Consider the following 27,489-nt stretch of genomic DNA (forward strand, 5'->3'; position numbering starts at 1 on the left):
AACAAAAAAACTAAATACAAACGAGCCGTTGCAAGCTCATCTTTAAGTGCACCCACCTCCATCCAGGTTTCAGCTACTCTCCCGACCAAGATTTTCCGGGGAAACCACAACTACCAGACGCCCCAGCGCAGCCGAAAACTACAGTTCCCAGGAGGCCACTCAAGAGTCTTTCTGGCGCGCTAATTTCCCCTACAGAGACTAAATGATGTCTCGTTCTGGCCTAAGTGAAATCTCCCCTGACATCCTCCAGGGAGCCGAAGTCAATCAATAGAAAACTGATCCAGGTGGAGAGAGAGATAGAGGAGCGGAGATTGATAACAGAGAAGTGACCCACGGGAGGCGTAAAGAGATGCGTGCGGAGAAACTAGAAACTGATTCGCCGGCGGCGCCTTGACGTCACTTCCGTTAGGGGCGGCGCCCTGCCTGCTCGGGACGCGCGTAAATTGAAAAGCGGAGCCGTGGCGTTTGGGCGCCTAGTAGGGAGTCTCCGCTGAGCCTCGGCTGGAACCTCGGCGTTGGTGCCGGGCGGCGGAAGGTGAGACACTGGGAACGAGCCACAAGCGCGAAGAGGGACTGCCTGGTCCCCGCGCTGTGGATCACCCTGGGGCGGGGGGCGGGAGCCAGCCCCTGTGCCTTGGTCTGGCCCACGATGCCTCATTGCAGGGCCCCGGGCCTCCGAGGTTCGGGCCGGGTGAGGACGGGTGAATGCAGGCCTGGTGACCCGGGGCATAGAGCGCAAGACCTGTTGTCAGGAAGATCCGCGTCACGACTTAACTCCGTGACCCCGGGTAAACCTCAGCCGGTTCTAAGGGTTGTGGGGGTCTAATGATACAAAGCCCTTTACAGACCTTAGCCATCTGAGGCCTTGCTGTTGTTGTTATTAAATGCAAAGTGGTACCTTTTAGTGTGTGATCACCATCAGATAGTGGGGAGAAGAGAAACCTACCAATCAAGCCATTGATTGTGATTAAATGCCGTAGCATGAGGCATCCTGACAAGGAGGAAACATCGTGAAAATATAAATATAAAATTAGATTATAATATCCAGTCTGTAACTATATGTGGAATAAATTCTTTCTTTACACACACACACACACACACACACACACACACACACACACACACACATATATATATATAATATATATATATATATATATATATAATATATATATAATATATATATATATATATTATATATATATATATAATATATATTTACATAAATGGAATGTGTTGCAATACTTAATTTGCAGCTATAGGGGAGGCAGTCTGAACCCAGAGCTCAGGAAGAACTTGACACATGCTGTCTGGGTGATGTGGACAAATGATTTCACTTCTCAGCACTCTAGGCACCTCTCTAAGACTATTTAGTTGCAGAGAAATTTCCAACCTGCCCTGGTAGAGTTTCCTCCTGGGCAAGTGCCCTTTAACAAGGAAATCATAGAACCAGTCCTCATCCCTATGTTAACTGATAAGAGTCTGATTGGGAAAGGGAGCCTTTTAAACCTATTTAAAGGTTGATAGTTTTCAGAAGTCCACAAAAGTTTTTTTTTAAATGGCAACCAGATGTCCTTCTTGTGTTTGTGAGCTTTTTTTGCTAAGTGCAACATATGTTTTAAAATTTTCCATGTTTTAACTTTCTTCTTTCTTTATCATGCAGTATAACTGGCAGGATGGGGATACAAGGTTTGCTCCAGTTTATCAAAGATGCTTCTGAACCCATCCATATAAAGAAGTATAAAGGGCAGGTGGTAGCTGTGGATACATACTGTTGGCTTCACAAAGGAGCCTTTGCTTGTGCTGAAAAGTTAGCCAAAGGCGAACCTACTGACCAGTAAGTATGAATTGATCTATTTTTTTTGTGTGATTATTTCTTAGTTATAAATGATGGTAGCATTTTCTTTAAGTTGTAACACTGAATGGGCTCTTTGTTGAAGGCACCATCCTCCTAGTCACCTAAGCTTGAATCTTCAGTATCATCATCAGCTCTTCCCCCTCACTAAGTCCACATATCCCCTATGTTGCCTAATCTTGTCTTTTCTATCTTCATAACATCTCTCATAAACTCCAGTTTGTTCCCATTCACACAGTTACAACCCTAGATCAAACCTTTATCACCTCTCACCTGGACTACTGCTATTGCCTTCTAACTGGTTTCCCTACCTCAGTTATCTCCTCAGGCTAATAATCTGACTTTCACCCAGTTGCCAAGGTAATTTTTCTAAAGTGTAAGAAATGGAAACTGAAGTCTCTCCTGACTCCCATTTAAATACCTTTACACTATACCATGCTGCCTTTCTCAATGTGTCTGTGTACTTCAAAGTTAACTTTGAAGATATGAGAAAAGAACAGGCAGCTTTTTGTGGACAATTTTCCACAGCTCTTAACAGCTTCATAGTCACAACATTACATGTGTTCCTAGTTCTCCTGCCTCCCTTCTCCAATCCTTCTGGCTACAAAAATCATTTTTCTTATGCAAAGATCTACTACTCTGGGCAAATACCTTCAGTATACTTCTTATTGCCTACCCAGTAAAGTTTCAGACTCCTTGTTCAGGGCATTAAAGATTAAAAGCCTTCAACAATATGGCATCATCCTGCCTTTCCAGGCTTGTCTATTTTTTTATTATTAGGTTAGGGAAGGAACAAGCATTTATTAAGCACCTACTGTGTGCCAGGCTTGGTCCTAAATGCTTTACGAGTATTAACTCAATAGCACCTACCTCACTTATAAGGTAGTTGCTATTACTATTCCCAAATCACAGTTGAAGAAACTGAGGCAGACAGCATTTAAGTGACTTGCCCAGGGTCACACAGCTAGTAACTATCTGAAGTCTGATTTGAACTCAGGTCTTTCTGACTCCAAGCTCAGCACTTTATCCATTTATGCTGTCTAGCTACTCATTTATTTTTTTGTTTAATACTGTCTGGGGGGGTGCAGGGAGAGATAGGGAAAACTTATATTCTTTGAGATATCTTCAATCCCTAAGTGCATTTTATATTACATTCAGTAATTCAAGTCAGCAATCATTTATTAAGTGCCTTCTGTGGACCAGGTAATATGCTAGGCTCTGGAGATATAAAGACAAAAATGAAAATTGTTCATGACCTCAAGGACATTACATTCTACTGGGGAAAACAACATGTACACAGTTAAGTAAATATAAAGTACATTAAGAAAATCTAAAATAATTGGAGGGGGAGAGCATTAACAATTGGAGGATCAGGAAGGGCTTTATATAATAGATGGCATTCCAGTTAACCCTTTAATGGTACTAGGAATTTGAAGAGGGAGGTAAAAGTGAGAAAGAAGATTATTCTAGACTTGAAGTACAGCATGTGTAAAGGCATGGACGTGGGATATGGACTGTTGTGTGTGTGGAACAGCAAGTAAGCTAGTAGGGCTGAAGTAAAGCATTCTCAGGGGCAGTAACAGGACACAGGCTGGCCCTAGTAACAATTTCTTATATGTATCTGGTAAGTTGCAGCTGTTCTTACTAACTTCATTTATTTAAATGCCATTTCTACTTCCTCAAATAACTAACACGTCTGGTGTATGGTATAAAATTGATGTGTTCCACTGTCTTCAGTGATTATATATTGCTATAGAAATGCCAACAAATGTGCTCCATTTCATGTGTATTTATTCAAATGTTTTGGGAGCAATCTGGTTTAGTTAACATCAAGCTCTCTACATATTCTTTCCTCCTTTACTTTTCACTGTTTTGTGAGGCAACACAGTTTGTAATCTTACATCATTTTCTTAACGTGTGAATGAATTTGCATAGTATAGTCTTTTGAGTAAAAAGCCTTTATTTTCAATAATACTTAATTTTTATATGTGTTTTCAATATATAACAATATATGTGCTAAACTATTTTGTTTCTCCTTACAGGTATGTAGCATTTTGTATGAAATTTGTAAATATGCTTCTATCTCATGGAATCAAGCCTATTCTGGTATTTGATGGTTGTACCTTACCATCTAAAAAAGAAGTAGAAAAGGCTCGAAGAGAGTAAGTGCTTTCCTGTATTTTAGTATTTCCTTTTCTATCCTGCCATGCTTCATTTATTTCTCCAATTTTGATTTTTGGAGCCTTTGTCCTTTGGTTGTTCTCCATTGACAGGGCTTAATTTAATTCCAAATTAAGCAATCAATAGTGGAACAGCAACATTACCAGAAATAGCAAATTATTCATTGTGGAAAATGGTTGACTAATTTAGAGTCTTGTTTTTTTTCTTGCCTGACAGAAAAATAACATCAAGTGATTTTTTTTCCATGAGATATATAGACTATTGTAGTTAAAAAGCACTTACTGAATGTCTGCTGTTTGTAGTGCTATTGTGCTTTTGAAAGGAAATGTAAGACACTGTACCTGCCCTCAAGTTGTTTTCAAGTTGTTGCATATGTCACATCCTGGTGTAATGAGGTTATTGAAAATGGCTAATATTATATTCACCTGCAGAAGACGTCAAACCAACCTTCTAAAGGGGAAACAGCTTCTTCGAGAGGGAAAAATTTCAGAAGCCAGGGAATGTTTTGCCCGTTCTGTCAATATCACACATAACATGGCCCACCAAGTAATTAAAGTAAGCTATACTATTGCTAATAAACGGGTTATTATGCTTATTTAATGTTAAAATTAGCTATAAACTGTTGGAATTTGTTGAAAGGTGAATGTAGTAGAAAAGAAGATAAAAAATGTCTTGGGAGCATCTTCTAGGAAAGAAGGACTTTTCTAACAGACTTTCAAAGACAGGTGTCCAAAGAAGAAAGAAAATTGAACTTAACAAATATCTATTAAGTCCTTAATCTGTGTGAGGCTCTATATTGTGCATTGAAGCAACAAGGACAGATTAGAATTATTGCACAAAAATTAGCAGTGTAACATACCACCTTAGAGATAAGTTCTAAGGATTAGGACAAAACTTGAATGAAATGGGATGTTTTTGAAACCTGCTTGTCCAGTTGGAGAAGACTGTCTGGGGTCTTGTGCTCTGGGAAAAGAGTGGGCTATAATATCTGGGGACCAAGAAACTCCTTTTATCTACTTATTCTATTTATAGAATAATGAGAAAAAACTTTTTATTTCAATTTTTTTAAAAAGATCATATATGTGGTAATTTCCCTTTTCCACAGGCGTATATATTGCTTTAATTTCTTAATTATTGGTGATAGAGAAAGAGAGGAATTTTCTTCTGCAGACACCAAATATGGACAATTTCTACTCCGAAGGAAACTGTCTCAAAAATTACGAATATTTGATATCTAGACTGATAATAAAATGATCTTAGGTTTGATAGGGATTATACTAGATATACTATACTACTATATACTGTACAATGACCTCTCCACTCCCTTCTAACTCTAAAATCATGTAGTACAGCTTGAACATTGAATTTTTATGGTTATTGATACAGTCAGTATTGAGGATGAGGTAGGTGCATGATACCTTACTAGCTCTTCACACTAATCTCTTTGTTTAGGCTGCACGGTCCCAGGGAGTGGATTGCATAGTTGCTCCTTATGAAGCTGATGCACAGTTGGCCTACCTTAATAAAACTGGGATTGTACATGCTATAATCACGGAGGATTCTGACCTTCTAGCTTTTGGGTGTAAAAAGGTATTTAAAAATTCATCCTAAGATGGCTTTTATTGTCAAAGTTGATAGTATGAATATTGAAGAGAATTACTTGATTTAACACTGGTACTTGAAGCATTTATTATAGATGTTAGTGAGGAAAATTCACTATAGGTCTTTGTGCTTTAATTTTGTTGTTGTTTGCTTGAGAATTAGTATAATTTTGATGCTTTTCCTAATAAATCCTCAAGGTTTGAGATCTGTTACCTTTATCTTATGGTGATTTGTGTTCTTTAAAATGTCTTCATGTATTTTATTTGATCATCACAATAATCCTATGAAGTAAGAAGAGAATCAGCATGGTGAGATTTAAGGAATATTAGATAAGTCAGAACATCTAGATTCTAGTCCTAGCTAAGGCACTAGCTTTGTATCATTAAGCAAGTCACTTACCTTTCTGCATTTTGGTGGTGTTGTGAATGAGGTTTAAATGAGAATTCTTAAAATAACTGCAGGAGGCAAGATAATAAAAAAAATATCACTTATGACTAGTTGATAACCTGTTTCATAAAAGAAAATGGCTGTTTGAAGATTAACAATTTTTTTCCTTCCACCTCACTCAAGGTAATTTTAAAAATGGACAAGCTTGGAAATGGATTGGAAATTGATCAGGCTCGACTAGGAATGTGTAGGCAGCTTGGGGATGTGTTCACTGAAGAAAAATTTCGTTACATGTGCATTCTGTCAGGCTGTGATTATCTGTCATCACTTCATGGAATTGGCTTAGCCAAGGCTTGCAAACTACTAAAAATAGCCAATAATCCTGATATTATAAAGGTATGCACCATTTCACTCACTTCAAGCTTTAGTCTCTGAGACTAGTTTATTATTTTTTTCAGTAATAGAATAAACCAGTTGAAGGATAATAAATTTGAAATGTTCCAGTACAACTAAGAGCATTGTGGTGGGCTACATAGAACCTTGGAATCAAGACTTACTGAGTTCAAGCCTATATCTGATTCTGGGCAAGTCATTTAACCCCCTTTCCAGGAAACTTTTTAAGTCCATAGGTTACAGATCATTTGCCTATTATTAAGCAATTAGTAGAACATTAGAAGAGGGAGTTTCCTGACTGAAAAGTTCCATACAGTGATGAAGTCATAGGTCCAGATCAGTGTATTGATGATCTGTATCATTTCCCTTGATAATGTTATGTATTATCAATAGGTAATGGCCTTATGTATTGGAATGACTTTATATCCTTTAGAAAAACATGGTACCGCATTTTTTTAAAGCTTCAGATTCATACATTATCTTTATCAATATAATGCATCTCAACTTGGTTGTCAGGAACCTAACATTAATTTATGCCTGAGTTTGAGATGAAGTATTATTTTCTGTTTTCAAAAAATGAGGCATCCAATACGGAAAGGACTAAAGGTAGATAACTCTGTAGAATCAAGAGTAGAATTGATTCCTTTCTAATTGCAAATCCTTTATTTTCTTTGCTATTTCCTCTTACCTTTATAAAAATTCTGAATTGTTAGTTTTTCCCTAAAACAACTAAATTCACCTGTCTCTTTATCCACTAAAGAAGTTTAACTATTTAAGACAATACAAATAATCTTTGGGGATTCAACAGATTAGTTGACTTTTTTACCTAAGAGCTTTTGGATGTAGATTTTTTTTTTAAGTATTAATTTGTTTATCAAAGAAATGGAAACTGAGGGTAGATGTTATCATTTTGACGTTAGTTTTCATCAATTTCTTGTTATCTCATTGAGAAAGAAAGGAATGAAACAAAGCATTTTAGTTTAATTTACATTCTTTTCTTGTACCTCAGTAGACAGTCATTTGGACTTGTCCATGCAGGAATAAGTCATTTTTATTTTCTTGCCCTTCCCAGAGTTACAATAAAATACAGCATTTAAGACCTCAGAGGTATTTGGAGAATGTGGCGTTGTTTTGTTGTTTAATTGAAGATTACTCACAAATAACATTTTGATGTCCATTATTAGGTTATCAAGAAAATTGGGCACTATCTTAAGATGAATATAACAGTGTCAGAAGAGTATATCAAGGGATTTATTCGAGCCAACAATACTTTCCTTTACCAGCTAGTTTTTGATCCCATCAAAAGGAAACTTGTTCCCCTTAATGCCTATGAAGATGACATTGATCCAGAGACACTACAGTATGCAGGACTGTATCCTTTGTGAATTAAATAGTGGAATTTTACTTTGTCCTTCTTTTATGGTATATACTTTTATGTATATTTATTATATAGTTATTTTATTATATGATGTATATTTATTATATATTCTTTTATAGTAATGCTTTCATTGTACCATTCTAGCATAAGACAAGTTAGGTCTTAATTTTATTTTTTCAATACATAAATCTGTTTCTTTGAAATCTGTTTCAGTTACTCTTTCGGGAAACATTTTAGAGGACACTTTTGGTTTATAAATAATCACTTGTCACCAGCATATGAATCATTTTTGCATTTACTTGGAATTGGACATGTAACTTTTTTAAAATGAAGACAAACTTGAGGGTAATATTATGTAGCCCTGGGGTTATCAATATAGTTCATACATATCAAGGGCAAGATTGGTTTTTAGTAGCATGACAACTAAGATGACCAAGAAAAGTGTTTGAGGGTGAGAGGATACAGTAGGAGAGAACACCTTCACCTGCCTGGACTATCCTTTTTCATTCAGGAACCTTCATATACATGGTCCTTCAGGGCTCTAGAGCCTGACAAAGCATTCTCCAGGATATCCTTTCCTTCCTGCTTCCTTCGTCTCACTCATATGTCAATAAATGAACAAGAACTTGGCATAAGAAAGCAATAGTATTGTGTATATTAAGCTTGTGATTTTTGTCATATTTATAGGTTTTTCAGTTACAGTCAATGCAGATAGTAGCTTCACCTATTGCATTATAGAATTTTCTGTGGTAGTTAATAAGGTTCAATACTTTTCCTTAATCTGATTGACTTTTAGATATATTGATGATACCACTGCCTTTCAAATTGCACTTGGCAATAAAAATATAAATACAATGGAACAAATTGATGACTATAACCCAGACACTGCTATGGTAATTTTTTTTTATTTAATGCTTTGCAAAAGAATACATTTCAGATAAATTTCTGGAGGTGTACCATTGCTTCATTTGGTAAATATTTACCAAAGTAGTCCTTAAGTTTGAGTGGCAGTAAAAAGCTTTTGGTTTTTTACTGTAGGATTAGAAGTCAACAGTTTTGTTTTATTTGTCACATATTGTTTTTTATAGAAGTAACATTGTCTACGCTTAGGAAAAGAATATCTTTAAGGCACCGTATTGTTATGTTATACATTAACAAAGATGTTTTTGAGATCACTTTTGACTTGGGTTTATGCTGTACCACAGTTGTTTGAGTTTTTGTCTTCATCTTAACTTCTCTGTGGCTTTGATACTCTTGATCTAACTACTCCTAAATTTCCTTTGTCTTCTATAACTTTGTACTTTGCTTTTTCTTCTCCCACTTCTCTGACCAACATGCACTTAGCACGTATTTGACTGACTTCTGTCCCCATGAGCAACCTTATTTTCACTCCCAAAAAAGGTCCCTACCTATATTACTTTGAGCTGTATGTTAATTTATTTGTAATTTGTATCCTTACTCTCCATTCTCACCTTTGCCTCTTGCCTTCCCTGGATTCCTTCAAGTTCCACTTAATACAGTAAACTTTTCCTGATTCCCCTTGGTGCTAGTGTTTTTTCTTTGTTGATTATCTTTTCTATTCCCTATATGTGTCTTGTCTTCCCATTAGACTATAAGCTCCCTTGAAGCCAGAGACTGCATTTGGTGTTTCTTTGTATTCCTAGCACTTAGCACAGGGCCAGACACGTAGTGAGCACTTAATAAATGCTGTTGATACACTGACTCACCTGCAGAATGAGGAGGTTAATTTAGATGATCTTTAAAATCCTTTCCAACTATATATTGCTGTTGACATTTGTGGGACTTAAAAGTTACTTAAGATTTACTCTTGCCTCAAGACCCCCAAAGTATCTTTTTCTCCCCCTTGTGGGCTCAGAATATCAAATTTGTAAGGACATCAAGTAGCCTAGCGTCTTCAAGTATTCAGAAATCCAGAATTCTGCTCTTCTTCCAACACAGATACCTAAAGAAAATTCCTTATCCTCATATATTAAGCCACTTAATTCTTCTCCTTTTACACCTCCAATAAGTTAAGCTCTACTCTGTAAGCTAAGAATTATCTTTTGGCATTTTAATCTTTTGTCATAAGTACGTAATCATTTTTTGTCAGTAAAACCCATATGCAATCTGGGTCATAAAATTTAGAACTGGAAAATGCCTCAGAAATAAACTAGCCCAATCCTTAACTTTACATATGAGGAAATTAGAAGCCATCAAATCCAACTCCCTCAATTTTTAGTTAAGGAAAAAGGTCACATAGCTAGTAAGTATCTGAGGTGAGATTTAAACCCAGATCTTCCTGACTACAAAACCAGCATTCTAATCACTCCTCCACACTGACCTTAGTAGCTGAAATGGAATTCATTTCCAGAGTTGCTGACTCACAACACAGTGCTCCTTCTACTATATTGTGCTGTGCCAGTCATCCTACTGACTAGGTTGGGGGGACTATATTGTGCTAACTATTTATAAGTCATCCTACTAGTTTATACCCAATGACTGGCCTGGTAAGGTGGTTTCTCTTATACAGTGTGTGTGTGTGTGTGTGTGTGTGTGTGTGTGTGTATTATCCTAAGAGAATCTTTTGTTTAATAGTGGAGAATAGAAATGTGCCATATGTGAATTTAACATGAATTAACAATTTTATAATTAGAATAATTTTTGTTTAACCTAAGCGAAGTTGTAGAAGAGGAAACCTAATATACATAATTGCTTTATGACGTTAGTTTTTTAGAAGAATAGAGTAGGCATATTCTGAAATCTGTTCCAACCTGAACTTAATGTTTAAGTAGCAACTTGCTTATCACCAGAAAATTATTAGAATGTTGTTATATTTCATATTTTATCTAAATCATTCCTCAGATTAAAAAAAAATAACATTTTCGGGCCATCTTTTTGCAATTGCATTTAAAATCAAGTTCTTTCTGTACTGCCATCTTAGGCAGGCCTGTTCTTTATTTCTTAGAGATGAGCAATCAAGGTCACTTATACTTCATTGAAGAGAAACAGACCTAGGAACACAAGATATTTAATGGAAAGTGTAGGACTGCCAAAGTAGAAAATGTTAATAGAGGGCAGATGTATCCTCAACAGCTGTTCTTTATAAGGGTAATTTATCAAATTTATGTACTTTACATATAATTTATATTGATCACAGAAGGAAATTAAGTTGCCTTTTCCCCTTCACATGGATATTGTGTTTTTTGTTTTTTAACTTTTTAGCCTCACCAGCCAAGAAGTCAAGGGTGGAATGACAAAAGATCTTATCAGAAGCCATTGAATGTGAATAGCATTTGGAATAGGAACCATTGCCCTACACCTAAATTAGATGTTTCAGATACTCCATCTTTGCCTGAGAGATGTACTACTGCAGGCACCGAAAGAATTATTAGTACTAAGGGACTTAATCTTCCAAAGAAAAAGCTATTTCTAAAAAGACCAAGAAGTGGTAAGTATTTTGCTTTTGTGGAACATCATTTCTAGAAAGAAAGTAATAATAGTAGGGTAAAGCCTCACTGTTGTGGTTTTTTTTTTTGTAACTAGTTGCTTTTCTCTAGTTGTTTGAGATTATTTTTTGGTGTTTTTGTTTTACACTTTTTTTTCTTTTTTTAAAATTTTATTAATTTATTTTGATTTATCAACAATCACTTCCATATGCTTTTGAGTTGAAAATTTTTCTCCCCCTTCCTCCCCCCCCAAGACAGCACACCATCTGATATAGGCTTTACATTTACGTACCCATTAAACATATTTTCACATCAATGAAGTTGTAAGTAAAAATTAAAAACAATAGGAGGAACCGTCAGAAAGGTGAAACAAAACTCAACAGAAGGTAAAAACAAGTGAGAGCGATTTGACTTCCATAGTTCTTTCTTTGGATGTGGACAGCATTTTCCATCCCGAGGCCTCTGGAGATGTCTTAGATCCTTGTAATGCTGAGAATGGTTCAGTTTAAGAATCTTAGTCATTGTATAACGTGGCTGTTATTGTGTACAAAGTCTTCTTGGTTCTGCTCACTTCACTCAGCATGTTTTACACTTTAAGCCCCATGTGCTGCTTCATTCTATTTTCTTTCCCTGAGTGATTTATACTTATTAACCATATAAGCGACTAAATAAATCCTCTCAGGTAACTTTTACTTTTGCTTTACAAATCTTAATAACGAACATATTTTGTATCATCATTTAACTATATGCCAATATATTAACTTTATTATTGTTTGACTCCTCGAATCTTCGTTTTTCATTGTAATTTCCTTCTGGACTAGAGTGCTTATGGTGTCTGGCAGATAGTAGGCACTCACTAAATGTTTATTGATTGGAGATCTGTTTTAGGATTAGATCATCCTCACTTATTTAAAGAGTCAGCTTTCCTAAAACTTTCATCGTATAAATACACACACATGCACACACACAAACATATGCATATAGTAAGAATTGCTATTCAAATGTTAATTGAATCTAACACAAGATAATCCAGAAATATTTGTTTAGATTTTACTTACTTCTATACCCTGAAGTCATTGTAAAGTCATAGAATCTTAGGGTTAGGAAAGAACTTAAAATTCACTTAATTCAGCTTTCCATCTAAAGCAGCAATCCTCTACAGTTATCCTGTTAATAGAGTCATCTGGTGTCTGCTTGAACACTACCAGTATCAATGAACTAACTATTTTGAAATAACCTTTTCCCTTTATCGATGACTCTAACTGTTGGTAAGTCCTTTCCTTATATTAAGCCAGAGTGAGCCTTCTTGTAACTTGAATACATTGGCTCTGGCTTTTCCTTCACAGAATTAAACAGTGTCTAACTCATCTACATGTTCAGATATTTAAAAATAGCAACGATGATGTGTGCCATACCCATACCTTTTCCCCACTTTTTATCTAATTTTCAGAGCTTGTTAAATTGGTAGAACCAGTAAGGGATAAAGGGAAGAAGCACTGGCAGAGTAGGGTTCTTCATATATTCTTAATCTATCTTTTCATTGATTGTAGGGGCCAGGTGTTCTCTTTACCAGAGCTTCCAAACCTACCTCATTCTCTTTCTCCAGAGGATCTAAATGACAAAAGAGAAGAGGAAACTTTTATATCTTGTTTCCATTAGAAAAACGTAAAAAGCTTTCATGCTTGTTTGAGGGTAGAATGTAACTATAATAATAGCCATTTATGTTGCATTTTGTGGTTTGCAAAACACTTTACAAATATTATCTCTCTATCCTTGCAACAACCCTACGAATTAGATGCTACTATTATCCCCATTTTATACTTGAAGAAACTGAGGCAGACAAGTTAAGTAACTTGCCCAGGATCACACAGATAGTGTCTGAGGTTTTTTTTAACTCAGGTCTTCCTTACTCCAGGTCCAGTGTTCTGTCCACTGGGCCAACTGCTGTCTGTTCCCGGTGAGGGACAAAATTGAGATTTAGTTATTGCCATTAATTTGTTTTTGTCCCTGGTGCTGAGTTGAAAATGCTTTCTAGAGGCAGCTAGGTGGCATAGTGGATAGAGCACTGGCCCTGAAGTCAGGAGGAACTGAGTTCAAATGTGGCCTCAGTCACTTGACACTAGCTGTGTGACCCTGGGCAAGTCCCTTAACCCCATTGCCTAACCAACAACAGAAAAAAGAAAGAAAGAAAGAAAATGCTTTCTTAAAGGTCATTGGTAATAGCCCAGTCATCAAATACAGTTGCCTTTTCTCAGTTCTCATCCTTGATAATTCAGCGATATTTTACGCTGTTGGCCACACTTCCTTTCTTCTGAAACTCTTCCCTTAACTCCTTGATGCTGAACTCTCACCTGGTTTCCCCACCTCTAATTATTCCGTCTGACTCCTATGGCTCCTCTTTTTTTCTTCCTACATTTCCAGTTGTATATCGGACATTACTTAGATGTTCCACTAATGCCTCAGATTTCATATTAGAATTACTTATTATCAACATGTTAAATTCTTCCCCTTTTCAAACTGTCTCTCAAAGGCTCCAAACCTCATATAAACATTTTTGACTCTTTAATTCAATCATCAAATCCTGATAATTCTGCTCTTCTGCACACTCATGCATCCATTCCTTCCTTTGCATTCCCATTACCCCTACTCGAGTTTAAAGTCCGTTTATCCCAGTAGCTTGGATTACTGTAAGCATTCCTTAACATGTCTTATTAAGTCATAGAACATCAGTGCTGGAAAAGGTCTTGGCAATCATCTAGTCAAACTGTCAGATTTGACAGATGAAGAAACTGAAGCTCAGAACAGTTAAGTGATATCCCAAGATCACACAGCTGGTCTGTCATTCACAATTTCAACCTAGGTCTTCTGACTCCAGATCTAATGCTCTTTTAACTGCACAATGTAGCTTCTACTTTTTAGTCCATCCTACACTGTTACAAAATTAATATTCCTAAAGCATAATGCTGATCCTTCTTACTTCTTTATTCAAAAAATGTTTGACTCCTCAGTGTTTTCAGAATAAAGTCTAAAGTATTACCTTGACCTTCAAGGTCTTCCATGATTTCGCCTTTACCTATCTTTCCAACTATTCAGTTAAATTCAGCAAACATTTATTAATCCCTAGTGCATGTCAAATGCTGGGAATACAAAGGCAAAACCACAGTAGCTCCTAGCCTGGCAATTTCTTTCTTTGCCTCCTCTGTTCCCTCTGCCTAAAATTCTCTTTTCTGCCTTCCCTATCTCTACTTTGTCCAAACCCTACCTAGAATTATGACTCGGCTTAAATGCTACCTCCTCTATAAAGTCTTTTCTGATCTTTTCTCTGCCTCAACTAGAAGTCATCTCTACCTCTTTCCCATCATACTTTTTGTGTAAGGTGGGACACATTCTATTTCTGCATTGAGATAACAGGTCTTTATATACATGTCATCTCCATTAGTCTATAAGCTCCTTGAAGCCGATGGCGTTATCTTTATATTTGCCTCTCATCTTTTCACTGTCCACTCAAGGTCAGTATGCACACAATTAAATACTGACAAATTAATAGATTTGAAATTGGAGGTATAACTATATGATCTAATTATACCATGTACTTCTAAAGAAATACACTTAAAATGCAGCATATGGCATCCAAAGCTGTTGTTATGAAAACCATAACATTTAAATTAATCACACATTTGCTTGTAAATTATTATGTTTGTATTTTCTTTATTTAGATTTCTCATTACCATGGGGCCATTTGTTTGTGTGTGGAAAGTTGATTGCAACAGAGTACCCTTAAAGGATTCATTCAGCATTTTAAAATAGTACAAAATTAATTATGTATCAGATTTTTTGTTTGGGTCATTCATTATGTAATTGCAGATATAGTAGGCATTAAATGTTTATTTACTCATTTGTGAAATTCAAAAACTTTTGGGGCTTTTTATGTCATCTATTTAACTTTAGCCACTAGAAGTGGGTCATAAATAAAAAGTCATTCTAAGAACTTTTTTTTTTACAATGGGATATTTTTGCTTTAAGTTAAACAAGTGCATAAATTATGTTTGTATTTAGAGGAACTATCAGAAGATGATCTCTTATCCCAGTATTCATTTTCAATTACTAAGAAAACCAAGAAAGAGAACTGTGAAAATAACAAGCCACAGAAGTTTTCTGAAGCATTCATCCCCGACACAGGACATACCATTTCCTGTAAAGAAACATCGAATACTCGGCCTAAAGTGAGAAACAAATTTGCATCGTTTTTGCAGAAGAGAAACGAAGAAAGTGGTGCAGTTGTGGTTCCAGGGACTAGAAGCAGGTATAATCATATTGACAGAATCAATTACCTTTTCAACTCTTATCTGTTAATCACTAACAAGCATTGATTAAATGCCTTCTGTGTGCCTGCCACTGTGCTAGTAGCTAGGGATACAAGGACAAAGATAAAACAGACTCATCCCCAAATCACTTACAGTATACATATTAAAGTGTATGCAAAATAAATACAAGGTGATGGGGGTGTCACTAGCCCCTGGGAGGATCTGCTTGAGCGGATTCTAAGAAGAGAGCAGGAGGGATTACATTTCATATATGGGAAAGAGTAGTACAAAGGCAGAGATGGGAGGGGAGGGTCCTATGTAAAGACCAGCAAGGGGGGCACCTAGGTGGCACAGTGGATAGAGCACTGGCCCTGAAGTCAAGCAGACCTGAGTTCAAGTCCAGCCTCAGACCAAACACTTGACACTAACTGTCTGACCCTGGGCAAGTCACTTAACCCCAGTTGCCTAAAAATTTAATAAAATTTTTAAAAAAAGAAAAAAAAAGACCAGCAAGAAGATCACTTTAGATCAAGAGCGTGAAGACTTGGAAGATAGGTTGGAAAGGACTATAAGCCTAACAGAGGAGTCTCAGTTTGATCCTAGAGGTATTAGAGAACCACTGGGTTTATTGAGTGGGAGAATGCCACGGTCAGACTTGCACTTCAAAAAAATGTCTTTGAAAGGTGTGTGAAAGATGGATTAGAAGAGGAAGAAATGTGAGGCAATGAGAGCAATTAGGAGCCCCTTGCAGTAGTTCAAGGAAGAGGTCATGAGTATCTGAACTAGGGTAGTGGCCATGTCAGTCACAAGCATTTATTGAGTCCTTGCTGTGTGCCAGGCACCCTGCTAAGTGTAGGGGATACAAAGAAAGGCCAAAAAAGTGGGTGGGGTGGAGAGAACACTCACATTTTAATGATGGGGGAGGGAACAACATGAAAAAAACTATGTAGAGACAAGCTATGTAAGGAATAAATGGGAAATAACAGGGAAAACATAAGAATGAGTAAGGATTCATGGAACAGGCACTATAAAAGTTCTTTAAGCTGAATCTTTAAGGAACTTGGGGATTTTAAGAAGTGAAGGTGAGGTTATAGAGCGTTCCTGGTGGGGGGGGGGGCACGGTGGACAGCCAGTGCAAAGATGTGAACAGAGACAAGATGGAGTCTCATATATGAGAACAGTAAATAGGACACTATGGCTAGACTGTAAAGTTCTGAGAGAGGAGAAAAGTACAAGTAGATTAGTGAGGTCAGAAAGGTCAGAAGATTGTGAAGAACTTTAAATGCCATGGTTTATATTTTATTCTAAAGGTATTGGGAGCCACAGGAATTTACTGAGTGATATTATGTTTATTTAGTTCTAGATGCTACATTTTAGGGCATTGATAAACTAAAAAATATCCATAGGAGGGCAACCAGGATGATGAAGGGCCTTGAGATTGTGCCATGTAAGGATCAGAACTAGAAATGCTTATCTGGGAGAAGCTAAGAAGACTTAGGGGAGGTGGGAGGTGTGTGATATCTACCTTCAAATATTTAAAGCATTGTCATGTGAAATGTAGATCAGACTTGTGTTTGACCTCTGAGGGTAGAAGTAGAATTTTCAGGGTAAAAGTCTCCGAGAAATTTGTGCTTGATGTAAGGAAAAACTGATCACTTAGAGGTGTCCAAGAATGGAACAGGTTGCTTTCAACATAGGCTTTTTGACCACATATTGGGAATGTTGTAGATGGTGTTATTGACTAGATAGCCTCCGGGGTGTCTTTCTACTCCTAGATATAGAGATAGCAACAGATACTTACTTCAAATAGCCACATGCAAAGCACTGGCTAGACATTGGAGGGTACAGAGAGAATTTATTAAGTGCTTACTATGTTGCAGGTGCTGTAGTAATTCTTGTCTTCTACTTGAGAGTTAAAAAAAATACTGTATACTGAATAAGATAAAAAATATCTTGTTTTATTCATTGGAAGTAGGCAAAATACACCAGACAAATTTACAGTTGCCCCAGGATAGAGGAACACCACCAACAAAAACAATAATAATGTCACAACAACTCAGTCATGTAAGCAGTGAAACTAATATTATTCCCATTTGCAGTTTTCAAGGAAACAAAGGCTTAAAGAGGTTAAATGATTTGCTTGTGGTCACATAGGTCAAGTATCAACCAGGATCTGAACCCAGATCTTCTGACTCCCAAGTTCCACATCTTTTCACCAAACTACCCCTCCTCTCAAATGATTAATTGTGAGAAATGACTCAAGTTTGTTTTTTTTTCCTTCTCTGTACTTCACTTTAAATGGTCCTTGATTTTATGATTGCGGGTGCTCCCCTGATCAGTAGAGATAATCCCTTCCAAGGCTTAGTCTTCAGTGAATTGATGTAGCACTCAGAATTCATCAGCCCATTGCCAACCTTCTGAACTTGGGTAGGCTGATCTTACGAGACAATGGGCACTTATTCAGACCCTTTCCATCTTTCTAGAATCTGCCAGAGCCTAAACTCCCCTGAAATAACTTGAAACCCTAGGGTTGTCTTCATGCCGCAGTGAGGTATTGGCATGGTACAGGGAATAGAACACTGACTCTGGATTCGGAGGACCTGAGTTCTAATTCTGCCTCTCATACTTAATACTGCTGCGAACAAATTCATTTAATCTCTCTGGCCTTAATTTCCTTATCTGTAAAATGAAGGCTTGGACTAGATGCTTCAGTTCTGTCCAACTGTAGATCTATGATGTAAAAATATAACACTCAACTAGTCATACAATGTATTTACCTCCTAGAATTATTTAAATTAGAAGAATCAAAGTTCAAACTTTGGATGTGACTCATAATCACTATTATTGTTATTTTCCTAGGACTAGTAAGTATGAGTTTTGCTATCCTGTGAGAAGAAACTTTGCTATTAGCTGGATCTCATATTTCTCATCTTTTAGGTTCTTCTGTAATTCTGTGGATGCAGCTGACTTCACTGAAAAAAACAGAAGCAGTCAACCTTTATGTGAAACTACGGTCTTAGACATACAGACTGAGCTAAATGAATCAGATGATGTGGATAGCCAGAAGCCTGCTGATACAAATGTAGCTCAGAATCCAGGTGATCAGAATATGGATGATCTAAATGAAGCATCTGATCATGATTCTCAGTCTTCTGAGAATAAATTCACAAGGACAATCTCACCACCCACCTTAGGAACACTAAGAAGTTGCTTCAGTTGGTCAGGAAATCTTCGGGATTTTTCCAGGACTCCTAGCCCATCTCCAAGTGTAGTTTTGCAGCAGTTTGCAAGAAGGAGCGAACCCTCAACCCCTTTGATTAAGAATAATAACGAAATGTCCAGTTTGTCTCAAGAAAGCAGTAATGATTTAGATGGTGAAACATGTCCCATTCCTGAAATGGGATGTTCTTCACAATCTCAGGAAAGCTTGGAACTATCACAGAACAGTTTGGATTCCTCAAGGCTCTCTCAGCTATCAAGCAATGATTCTGATTCAGAGGTATGTCATTTAATAAGAGCCTTTCTTTTCTTATTAATCCATGAGAGAATATGACTTCATTGTCTATGAAGACTCATTTCTCTTGTAGCTTTCCTCTGGGTGATTCTGTGAAGGATAGAACATTTCTTGATACAAATGTATGTCTGTTCTATGGAAAAATATTGACTAAGAATCATGGGATGAGAAAGATATGGTGTGGGTGGTTTGTGATCCCCATTGGTAGATGGAGTACCCTATGTGGATGAAATTGTAATTCCATCAAAGTATCCCTCCTAGACTAGTGTGTGCTTCCCTGTTTGAACAGCTTATGAGCTTCCAGAATTATGGAATCATCGGATACTAAGGTGTGTGTGAATTTTTTGTTGGAAGATTATTGTGTGCAGATGGATGCGTGATGTTTTTATCATTTGATATTCCACAGGGCTTAAACTTTAATATTTATTTTCACTGACTTGTCGTCTTTAGTAATCCTTCTGTGAAAGAACATAGTTCAGGTCATTTTTTTTTTCTTTCATGCGCGCATGTGTGTGTGTGTGTGTGTGTGTGTGTGTGTGTGTGTGTCTGGTACAGTTTCCAATTAAGCTTATCATTGTCTTTTTCCTGGTAATTATATAAGCAGAGGTCACAGAGTAGTATACAGAGTACTTTACACATTTTTATTTCCAAATTGAATTGAGGTGACTCCATTATTTTTTTTGCTTCCATGATACAATATACTTTCTTCTATATAGAATGATTGAGAAGAGAGGTTTTTTGTTAATAAAATATTCTATTTCATTTAATTGCCACATATCAGTCAATTGCCATTTCTTAGCTAGTTGAAATTCAATAAAGTAAACCTAATGTTAAAACTATGCTCAACCTAAATTTCATTGATTCACCTGGCACGTAAGTTTTATTTGATGTCTCCATATTGTCACTGTGAACATTTTTCTTTTTTTAATGGTCCATTATTTTCATTTTCAATTAACAAGTTTTTTTTAATCTGTACCTCACAGTTTCCTACATTGAGCAGATTTTTAGAAAGCAAAGACCAGAGTACATAGCTTTATATCCTACCAAACAGATTTCATATTAGTCTTGTCCAAAAATGTATGCTTCCTCTATTTCAAGTTCATCCCTTCTCTGTCAGGAGATGAGTGGCACGCTTCATATTCATTCTTTTGGACTCATGGTTCATCGTGGCATTGGTCAGCGTTCTCAAGTCTTTTGGTGTCGTTTTTCTTTATAATGTTATATCATTATTTAATTTTTTCCTACTGTTTCTATTCACTTTGCTCTTCATTAGTTCGTAAAGATCAACCTAGTTCCCTTTGAAATTGCCTATTTCATCATTCCTATGGCACAGTGAAAATTCATTTTGTTCACGTGCCACAGTTTGTTTAGCCATTCTCCAGAAGGAAGATAGCTTCTCGGTTTGTAATTTGGGGCTACTGCCCAAAAATAAAAAAGTCGCTCTAATTTTTTTTTTACATTTAGACCCTTTTTAACTTACTTTGGATTTTTTTGGGCTATAGACCTACTAGTGTTAGAGTCTTATGTATCTGGGTATAGTTCCAAATTTCTTTCCAGAATGACTGGATCAGTTCATAGCTCCACTAAACAATGTACTAATGCACCTTGTTTCCCCATATTCCACCATTTGTTATTTTAACATCTTTATCATTCTGATAGATGTGAAGTAGATTCTCAAAGTTGCATGAATTGCATATTTTTTATTCTTAGGCAGTTGGGGTTAAGTGACTTGCCCTGGGTCAGACAGCTAGTAAGTCAAGTGTTTGGTCTGAGGCTGGATTTGAACTCAGGTCCTCCTGACTTTAGGGCCGGTGCTCTATCCACTGCGCCACCTAACTGCCCCTAAATTGCATATTGCTGATCATTGATGATTTAGTGCATTCTTTACGATTGTTGATAGCTTGGATTTCTTCTTTGAAAACTGCCTGTTTGTATGTCCTTTGACTATCATTCAGGAATAGGTATTAGTCTTATAAATCTAAATCAGTTTCTTATATATCTCAGATACAAGGTATTTATTAGAGAAACTTGCTGCAGAGACTTTTTTTCCCCAGTTACTGGTTTCCCTTCTAATTTTTACTACATTAAATTTGTTTGTGCAAAAACTTTTATTTTACGTAATCAAAATTATCCATTTACGTTTTATTAGCATTTCTAGATATGCTTCTCTTCTCACCACCACCCTCTTTTCTCTTCACACTTTGGTTCATCTTGATGTAGGTGTGTACCTTTCTACTGTCAGAGTCATTCAATCAACAAGCATGTGATAAGTTTGCTTGTTTGCTAGGCACTGTACTAAGCAAAAAAAGGCAAAAAAAACTGCCTTCAAGGAGCTCACCTTCCCATATTTCCAGCTTAAGGAAGGTGGTACATTTCATTAGCGTGAAATTTATACTCAGCCTTTCTTTTTTTAAATGTTTGGTTTATCTTTGTCTCTGAATTCTAATATTATTGAGACAAGTAATGCTATAGCTTCCCTTCCTGTGACTTCTGTTGGTAAGAGTTTTCTTTGCAGTGAATTGTCCTGCTCTGTTAGGAGAATTTAGATTTAGATTTTGGGGTTTTTTTAGTGCATAACATTGTACAAAATGTTATGAAAATTAACATGTTCCCAGGGAACAAAAGCAAGGATATTGGAGGGGGGGAGGCATGGGAATCAAGTTACAAAACTGGAACAAATTCAGTGAAATCTGATCATTTAAGTAACTTTTTTGTTTCGGGAAATATTTTAGAACTCTTTGTGAAAATATTTCTATATATTTGCTGTAGATACATACTTATATTTTCTTTTGCCTGGTAACATGATGAACAGGCAAAGTAGTTACTTGAGGCAAAGTAGTTACTTGGGGCAGAGCTAGTGTCAATTTTGCAAGTTTGGTTATTTATGAAAACTATTAGCCAGGTTGTAACAAAGTAGCAATAGTGTAGAAGGAAGTATTGTTCTGAGTAGGTATTTTAGTAGCCTGTTGAAACAGGACTTCAGAATTTTGCAAGAGAGCTTTCACTTTATAAAGAAAATATGCTCTTAGGATTTATAATTTACTTCTCCATCTAAGACGTCCACCATTTCCTTAAATGAAATCATTAGAGAATATCATCTTTTTTTCTTTCAGATATTCCTTCTCCCCTGTTATTTTTTTATAGCTTTTCTTATGAAATTTCATCAATTAATCAATAGTTGCATAAGATTATTCATATTTATAGTTATATAAATTACTTATATGTTGTTTTTGAGCTCCTTGAGTAAGGACTGTCTTTTGCCTCTTTTTGTATTCCCAGTGCTAAGTACAGTGGCTGGCATATAGTAGGTGCTTAATAAATGTTTATTGACTGATTGCTCATCCATAAAAATACTATGTTAAAAATAAATTTTTTTTAAAGGAATCTGACTGTGGTTCCAAGCCAACTGATAATCAAAGGTCACAGAGCTCTCATCTACATTTGTCTTTGTTTGCAAAAAGAAAAGACTCAACTCTAGGGAACAAGGTAAGTTGCTTTTTGTTCACCTTATCCAGATTCCTGTGGCATTGAATAAATGAGGCCTTGAAAGGCTAAGAAAAGAGAAATAGGAATCAAAAATAGCTTGTCAATGCTAATTATTTAATAAGGTAGTTGTTTAGGTTTTCACTTAATGGAAATTTAACACAGCTCTTTAAATATTCAAATGTAACTGTCCTAGTAACCTTGCTTTATTCTCTCTGTATACTCTTTTCCTAATTAGATTTTTGGCTTCAACACTAATGGTTTAGACCAGAAGTGTCAAACACTAGACCTTCAATACTCCGAAGTACTGCTGGGAATCAGATTAAAATGTAATTGGAAAATATTTAACAAAATAAATAAAACTACAATAGAACGTATGTAATGTTGATATGTGGTTTTCTAAATCAATGCGTGATCTGCAGGGATCCTTATGTACTGCCCTATTTCTGTTTAAGTCTGACACTACTGCCTTGGACTATCGACACCAAGTGACTTGCTCCCAAATCTACTCTAACTCTGACCTATTTCCTGAGTTTCAATCCTGAATTTCTCCACAACTCAGAATGTTTAAAACCAAACTCATTATCTTTCCTATAAAACCAGATTCCCCCAACCCAAAAAACTTCCCTATTTTTTAAATATCATATTCTCCCACTTAGCAGTCTCAAAACTTTGGGGTCTGCTTCCCTTCCTTTCTTTGACATCCCTCTAATCCAGTCTATTAGTTTATATCTGGTACAGTGGATCACCCAGAGCCCAAGGGGTCAAACAGTCCTTTTATTAAAAATCATAATGTAATACCTTCAGTTATAAGCACTTCTCCAAGCAGTTAAAAATGCAATTCGGGGGCAGCTAGGTGGCGCACTGGATAGAGCACCGGCCCTGAAGTCAGGAGGACCTGAGTTCACATCCAGGCTCAAACCAAACACTTGACACTTACTAGCTGTGTGACCCTGGGCAAGTCACTTAATCCCAATTGCCTAAAAAAAAAATGCAATTCAGAAAGATAAAAAGAAATAAAAACTGCTAGCAAGAAGTTTAAAAAAGTTCTACAAAGAGGTACCCTTAACTTTCATGAGCTTCCCACCAAAGTCCCACAAAACTGCTTTTATACGCTTCTTGCCCTGAAACTGGGTCCCAGATCAATCCACTAGGGGATAAAGTTAACACCAACCTGCCCCAGATGTGTAGTCAAGATACTTCATTTCTGGGTAATTAATTATTTTATGAATGAGCATTATTAGTAAAAGGGGTCAGTGACATTTTTGAATGCCAAAGACCGCCATGGAACCCATTCAACACTTACATTCCTCAGGTGTCCTGAAGGTTGTAATTGACTCTGGCTAACAAATAGTATAAGAGAATGAAAATTATAATGAGAGGTGGGCCTATTGTAATGAGGGGCTGAGGGATGTGACTTTGATCATTTACTTCCAGATCACCCCCCAGGCTTTAGCAAATTAATCAAAGAATTTATCTCTACCCAAACTTGAGTAGAAGACAGTGGGCAAGAATTCACCTATGTAAGATCTCAAAGGGGTGAATTTTTGGCAGAAGTCACCAGTGTCTTTCAAAGGCTTGACTCGGAACAAGGAAATAGGACAGGGGAAAAAAGCCTGGATCTGCCTCATAATTGGTTCTTGATAATCATTTCTCTCCAACACCTGCCACAATTTTATCTACCTCTCTTTCCTCTCACTATTTTCTGTTTCAGTCAGGTTAGTTTACTTGTTGCTCTTCAGGAATGTCTTATATTCCCACCTCTGAATTTTTCCTCATTCTGTTCTTATCTGGAAGGTCCTCTTTTCATTTGTTGTCTGTCTTATTTTCTCAAGGCCCAGTGTAAGTCCTACTTCTTTCTTGACTGCCCAGCCTTTAGATATAAAAGCACTCCTTCCTCTGAACTTTAGTATTTCTTGTCTGTACTACTTATTTTGCACTTGGCGATACGAGGCAAAACATGCTCTTTATTTTTTATATTTATGTGTATCCTGTCTTCCCCAGTTAGAGTAAATCCTCATGGCAAGGATCGTATTTTATGCCTCTTTGTTTCTCCATTGTCTAATGTACCATCTTATACACAGTAGGTACTCAATAAATGTTTGTTGGTAGTGATGATTATGTTTAGCTTTGATGAATTTATTTTTTAGCAAAATATTAAATGAATGCAATACTAAAGTCCTAACCCTGAAGTACTCCTTTCCTAAGAGAACAGTGACATCTTGTGTTTGTTAAGTTATTCTTTCTGGAGTAGTCTACTATGTTATTTTTTTTTTGTCTCCATCTCAGATATAATTTGAAATCCCATTTGTTGGGAAATTTGCAAAGACCTAATGAATGCTGCCTTTTAAAATTTGTAGTCAAGTAAAATGAATCATTAGAATGCCATTTAAAACAAAACAATATGTAAAATATTAACTTGACTTCCGTAGGACTTACAAACAATTGTGGGGGTCTTGCATACAGATTATGAAATACATTTTGTCCCTGTGCTAGCCAGTGAAGTATAGTATGAAATATATTAAAGATAGTTATAGATTTAGGAAGGAGTTATTCCTAATATTATGTGGCATTTAAAACTATAGGCTCTTGGGCTCTCTAAATCCAGTTCGGTGGGATCTCTTTCTACAAATAAGATCAAGCCACTAGTCCCAGCCAAAGTCAGTGGACTAAGCAAGAAACTCACAAGTGTGCAGAAGAGAAATCATCACGATGCTGAAAACAAGCCAGGATTACAGATCAAAATCAATGAACTCTGGAAAAATTTTGAATTTAAGAAGTAAGTGTGTATCTTCTAACCCTTGATTGTATTTTGTCCCTTTCCTTTTGTTGTTAGGAAAATTTATTTTTCTTCTAGGAAGCACTTGAGAGGAATACAAATTCAACTTCTATAGTGGCCCTACCATTTAGGTAAAGATTGCTGTCAAAAACTTGACTCCTGATCCTGGTTCTTTTTAACCTTTTGCAGATCACTTATAGTCTTTATAGACCAGATGAAACCTAGGGCACAAAATCATTAATGCTTCTTCTCCCTTTCTTATGGTGCAGCTGGGTTGCACAGTGGATAGAGTGCTGGGCTTCAAGTCAAGAGGACTCATTTCCCTGAGTTCAAATTTGGTCTCAGATATTTACTAGCTGTGTGACCCTGGACAAGTTACTTAACCCTGTTTGCCTCAGTTGCTCATCTAGAAAATGAACTGGAGAAGGAAGTGACAGATCATTCCAGTATCTTTGCCAAGAAAATCCCAAAACTGGGGTCACGAAGAGTCAGACATACTGAAATGTGAAAACACCAAGAAAGGAAGAGTACTATGGAAATATAAAATTATATTTATATCTTATTGCTGTGACAAATAATGCAAACTTCATTAATCACTGCCTTCCACTTCACCTCACATTTTATGGACTCTAACACTAGATTAGCAGATATAAACCTTTTTCTAATATTTTAGAAGAACCTTTCTGATGCTGAGCATGTGTAGACTTACCATGAAAATAACTTGCTACCTTCATTCTAAAATTGTGTGTTTTCACATGTATTGGAGAGGCAGTGTGTAACATACAGAGCTCACCTCAGAACCAAGAAGACCTAGTTTTAGGTTTTGCCTATGGCACATACTGGCCTGGGCACTTAACCTCTCAGTTCAAGTCTAAACAACTGTGAGACTAAATTACAGTGAAGGTGCTGACCTGCACTGGTTGTGAGTACTTCCTCAACCAGGAGTTCCCTCTCTCAGTGAAATTCCGCGGCCAGTTCCTCCATTGTACCTGTGTTCTTCCTCTAGTAATAGAAACTGACACAAAGAATGACAGATGTAAAGAAAGAGGGTAAAAAAATAATGCCTAGACAACTAGCCCAAAGCAAGATTCATGGCACTATTTAAATGGAAAGAGAACCAAGAGCCCCTTGTGTACACCTGCCATTCTGTGCCAGGTAGTGTGTGCTGTTTCCCAAGGAAACTGAATTGGAGGGTAAACTCGAGGGGCAATGGCTCTGAGAAGCAAACCAAATGTGTAGGTTCACAGTGAGGACGACTCTACCAGTGAATCAGATGAATCAAACTACAATTTGTGGATCTGAGTGGAAAATTACTTTTACCCGATTTGTATCCATTTATTTTTCCAACTGAGAAATATCCTTTTAAAGTCATTTGTTGCCCTCCACTCTAAAAGTCTAAATTGTCATATGATCATGTTCTTGTATTTTGCAGAAATTCTGAAAAGCTTCCTTCCTGTAAAAAGCCACTTTCTCCAGTCAAAGATAATCTCCAGCTTACTCCAGAAACAGAAGAGGATATATTTAATAAACCTGAATGTAGTCATGTTCAGAGAGCAATATTCCAATCAATATAGACTGCTGTTTGGCTCTTGTATGCTCTGAGACCTTAATGTATTGAAGCTGCCTGTTAAGAGAACAGGGAAACTAATCTGCAGTAAAATGGACCTGTTCCAGGTTTAAAATGTACATTTTGTATGTGAATTATGCTCTTTGTCTGAATTTGTGTATTTTTTTTGGCTGTTAAAGAATAACTTTATACTCAACAAATTAAAAGAAAAATAAAAGTTTTCAAAGCCAAATCCTTACAACTTTAAAAATCTGCTCTTGGGGGTATGACTGCGTTTTGGGGTGATGATGGTTTGGAAATTACTACTTAGAACTATGTTTGAAAACTTTCCTTGATAAATTTTTTAAAATAGACTTCAATTTTTCTTAATGCAGTATTCCAATGAAGAGTAAAATTATAATCATCAAATACTCTTTAAGACTTTAATCTATATGATGTCTCAATTAAAATTATCTCTCAGGATCAGGTGCCAAGTTCAAAGTGAATGTCATGTACGCATAACAAAGGAATAAGTACTTGGAACCTGGAGCAGCTGCATAATTAGAGATCTGCAAGGTGATCCAGGAAGATGGGAGGGGCAAAAGTATCTGAGGGATCACA

General features: G+C 36.6%; 1 protein-coding gene across 1 annotated transcript; it reads left to right on the plus strand.

Annotated features, from left to right (window-relative positions):
* Nucleotides 1-414: 414 nt before the first annotated feature.
* EXO1 (exonuclease 1) lies at nucleotides 415-27,109 on the plus strand. The gene is made up of 14 exons (XM_020982068.2): nucleotides 415-535; nucleotides 1,664-1,837; nucleotides 3,898-4,017; nucleotides 4,468-4,591; nucleotides 5,489-5,626; nucleotides 6,209-6,421; nucleotides 7,603-7,790; nucleotides 8,593-8,689; nucleotides 11,019-11,244; nucleotides 15,299-15,545; nucleotides 18,484-19,045; nucleotides 22,442-22,546; nucleotides 25,129-25,322; nucleotides 26,755-27,109. Exons 2-14 carry the CDS (start codon nucleotides 1,677-1,679, stop codon nucleotides 26,894-26,896), a joined length of 2,517 nt encoding a protein of 838 aa, XP_020837727.1. The 5' UTR covers nucleotides 415-535; nucleotides 1,664-1,676; the 3' UTR covers nucleotides 26,897-27,109.
* Nucleotides 27,110-27,489: the final 380 nt, after the last annotated feature.

The sequence above is a fragment of the Phascolarctos cinereus genome, unplaced genomic scaffold, assembly GCF_003287225.1.
Source record: "Phascolarctos cinereus isolate Bilbo 61053 unplaced genomic scaffold, phaCin_HiC Scaffold_5;HRSCAF=322, whole genome shotgun sequence".
Classification (NCBI taxonomy): Eukaryota; Metazoa; Chordata; class Mammalia; order Diprotodontia; family Phascolarctidae; genus Phascolarctos; species Phascolarctos cinereus.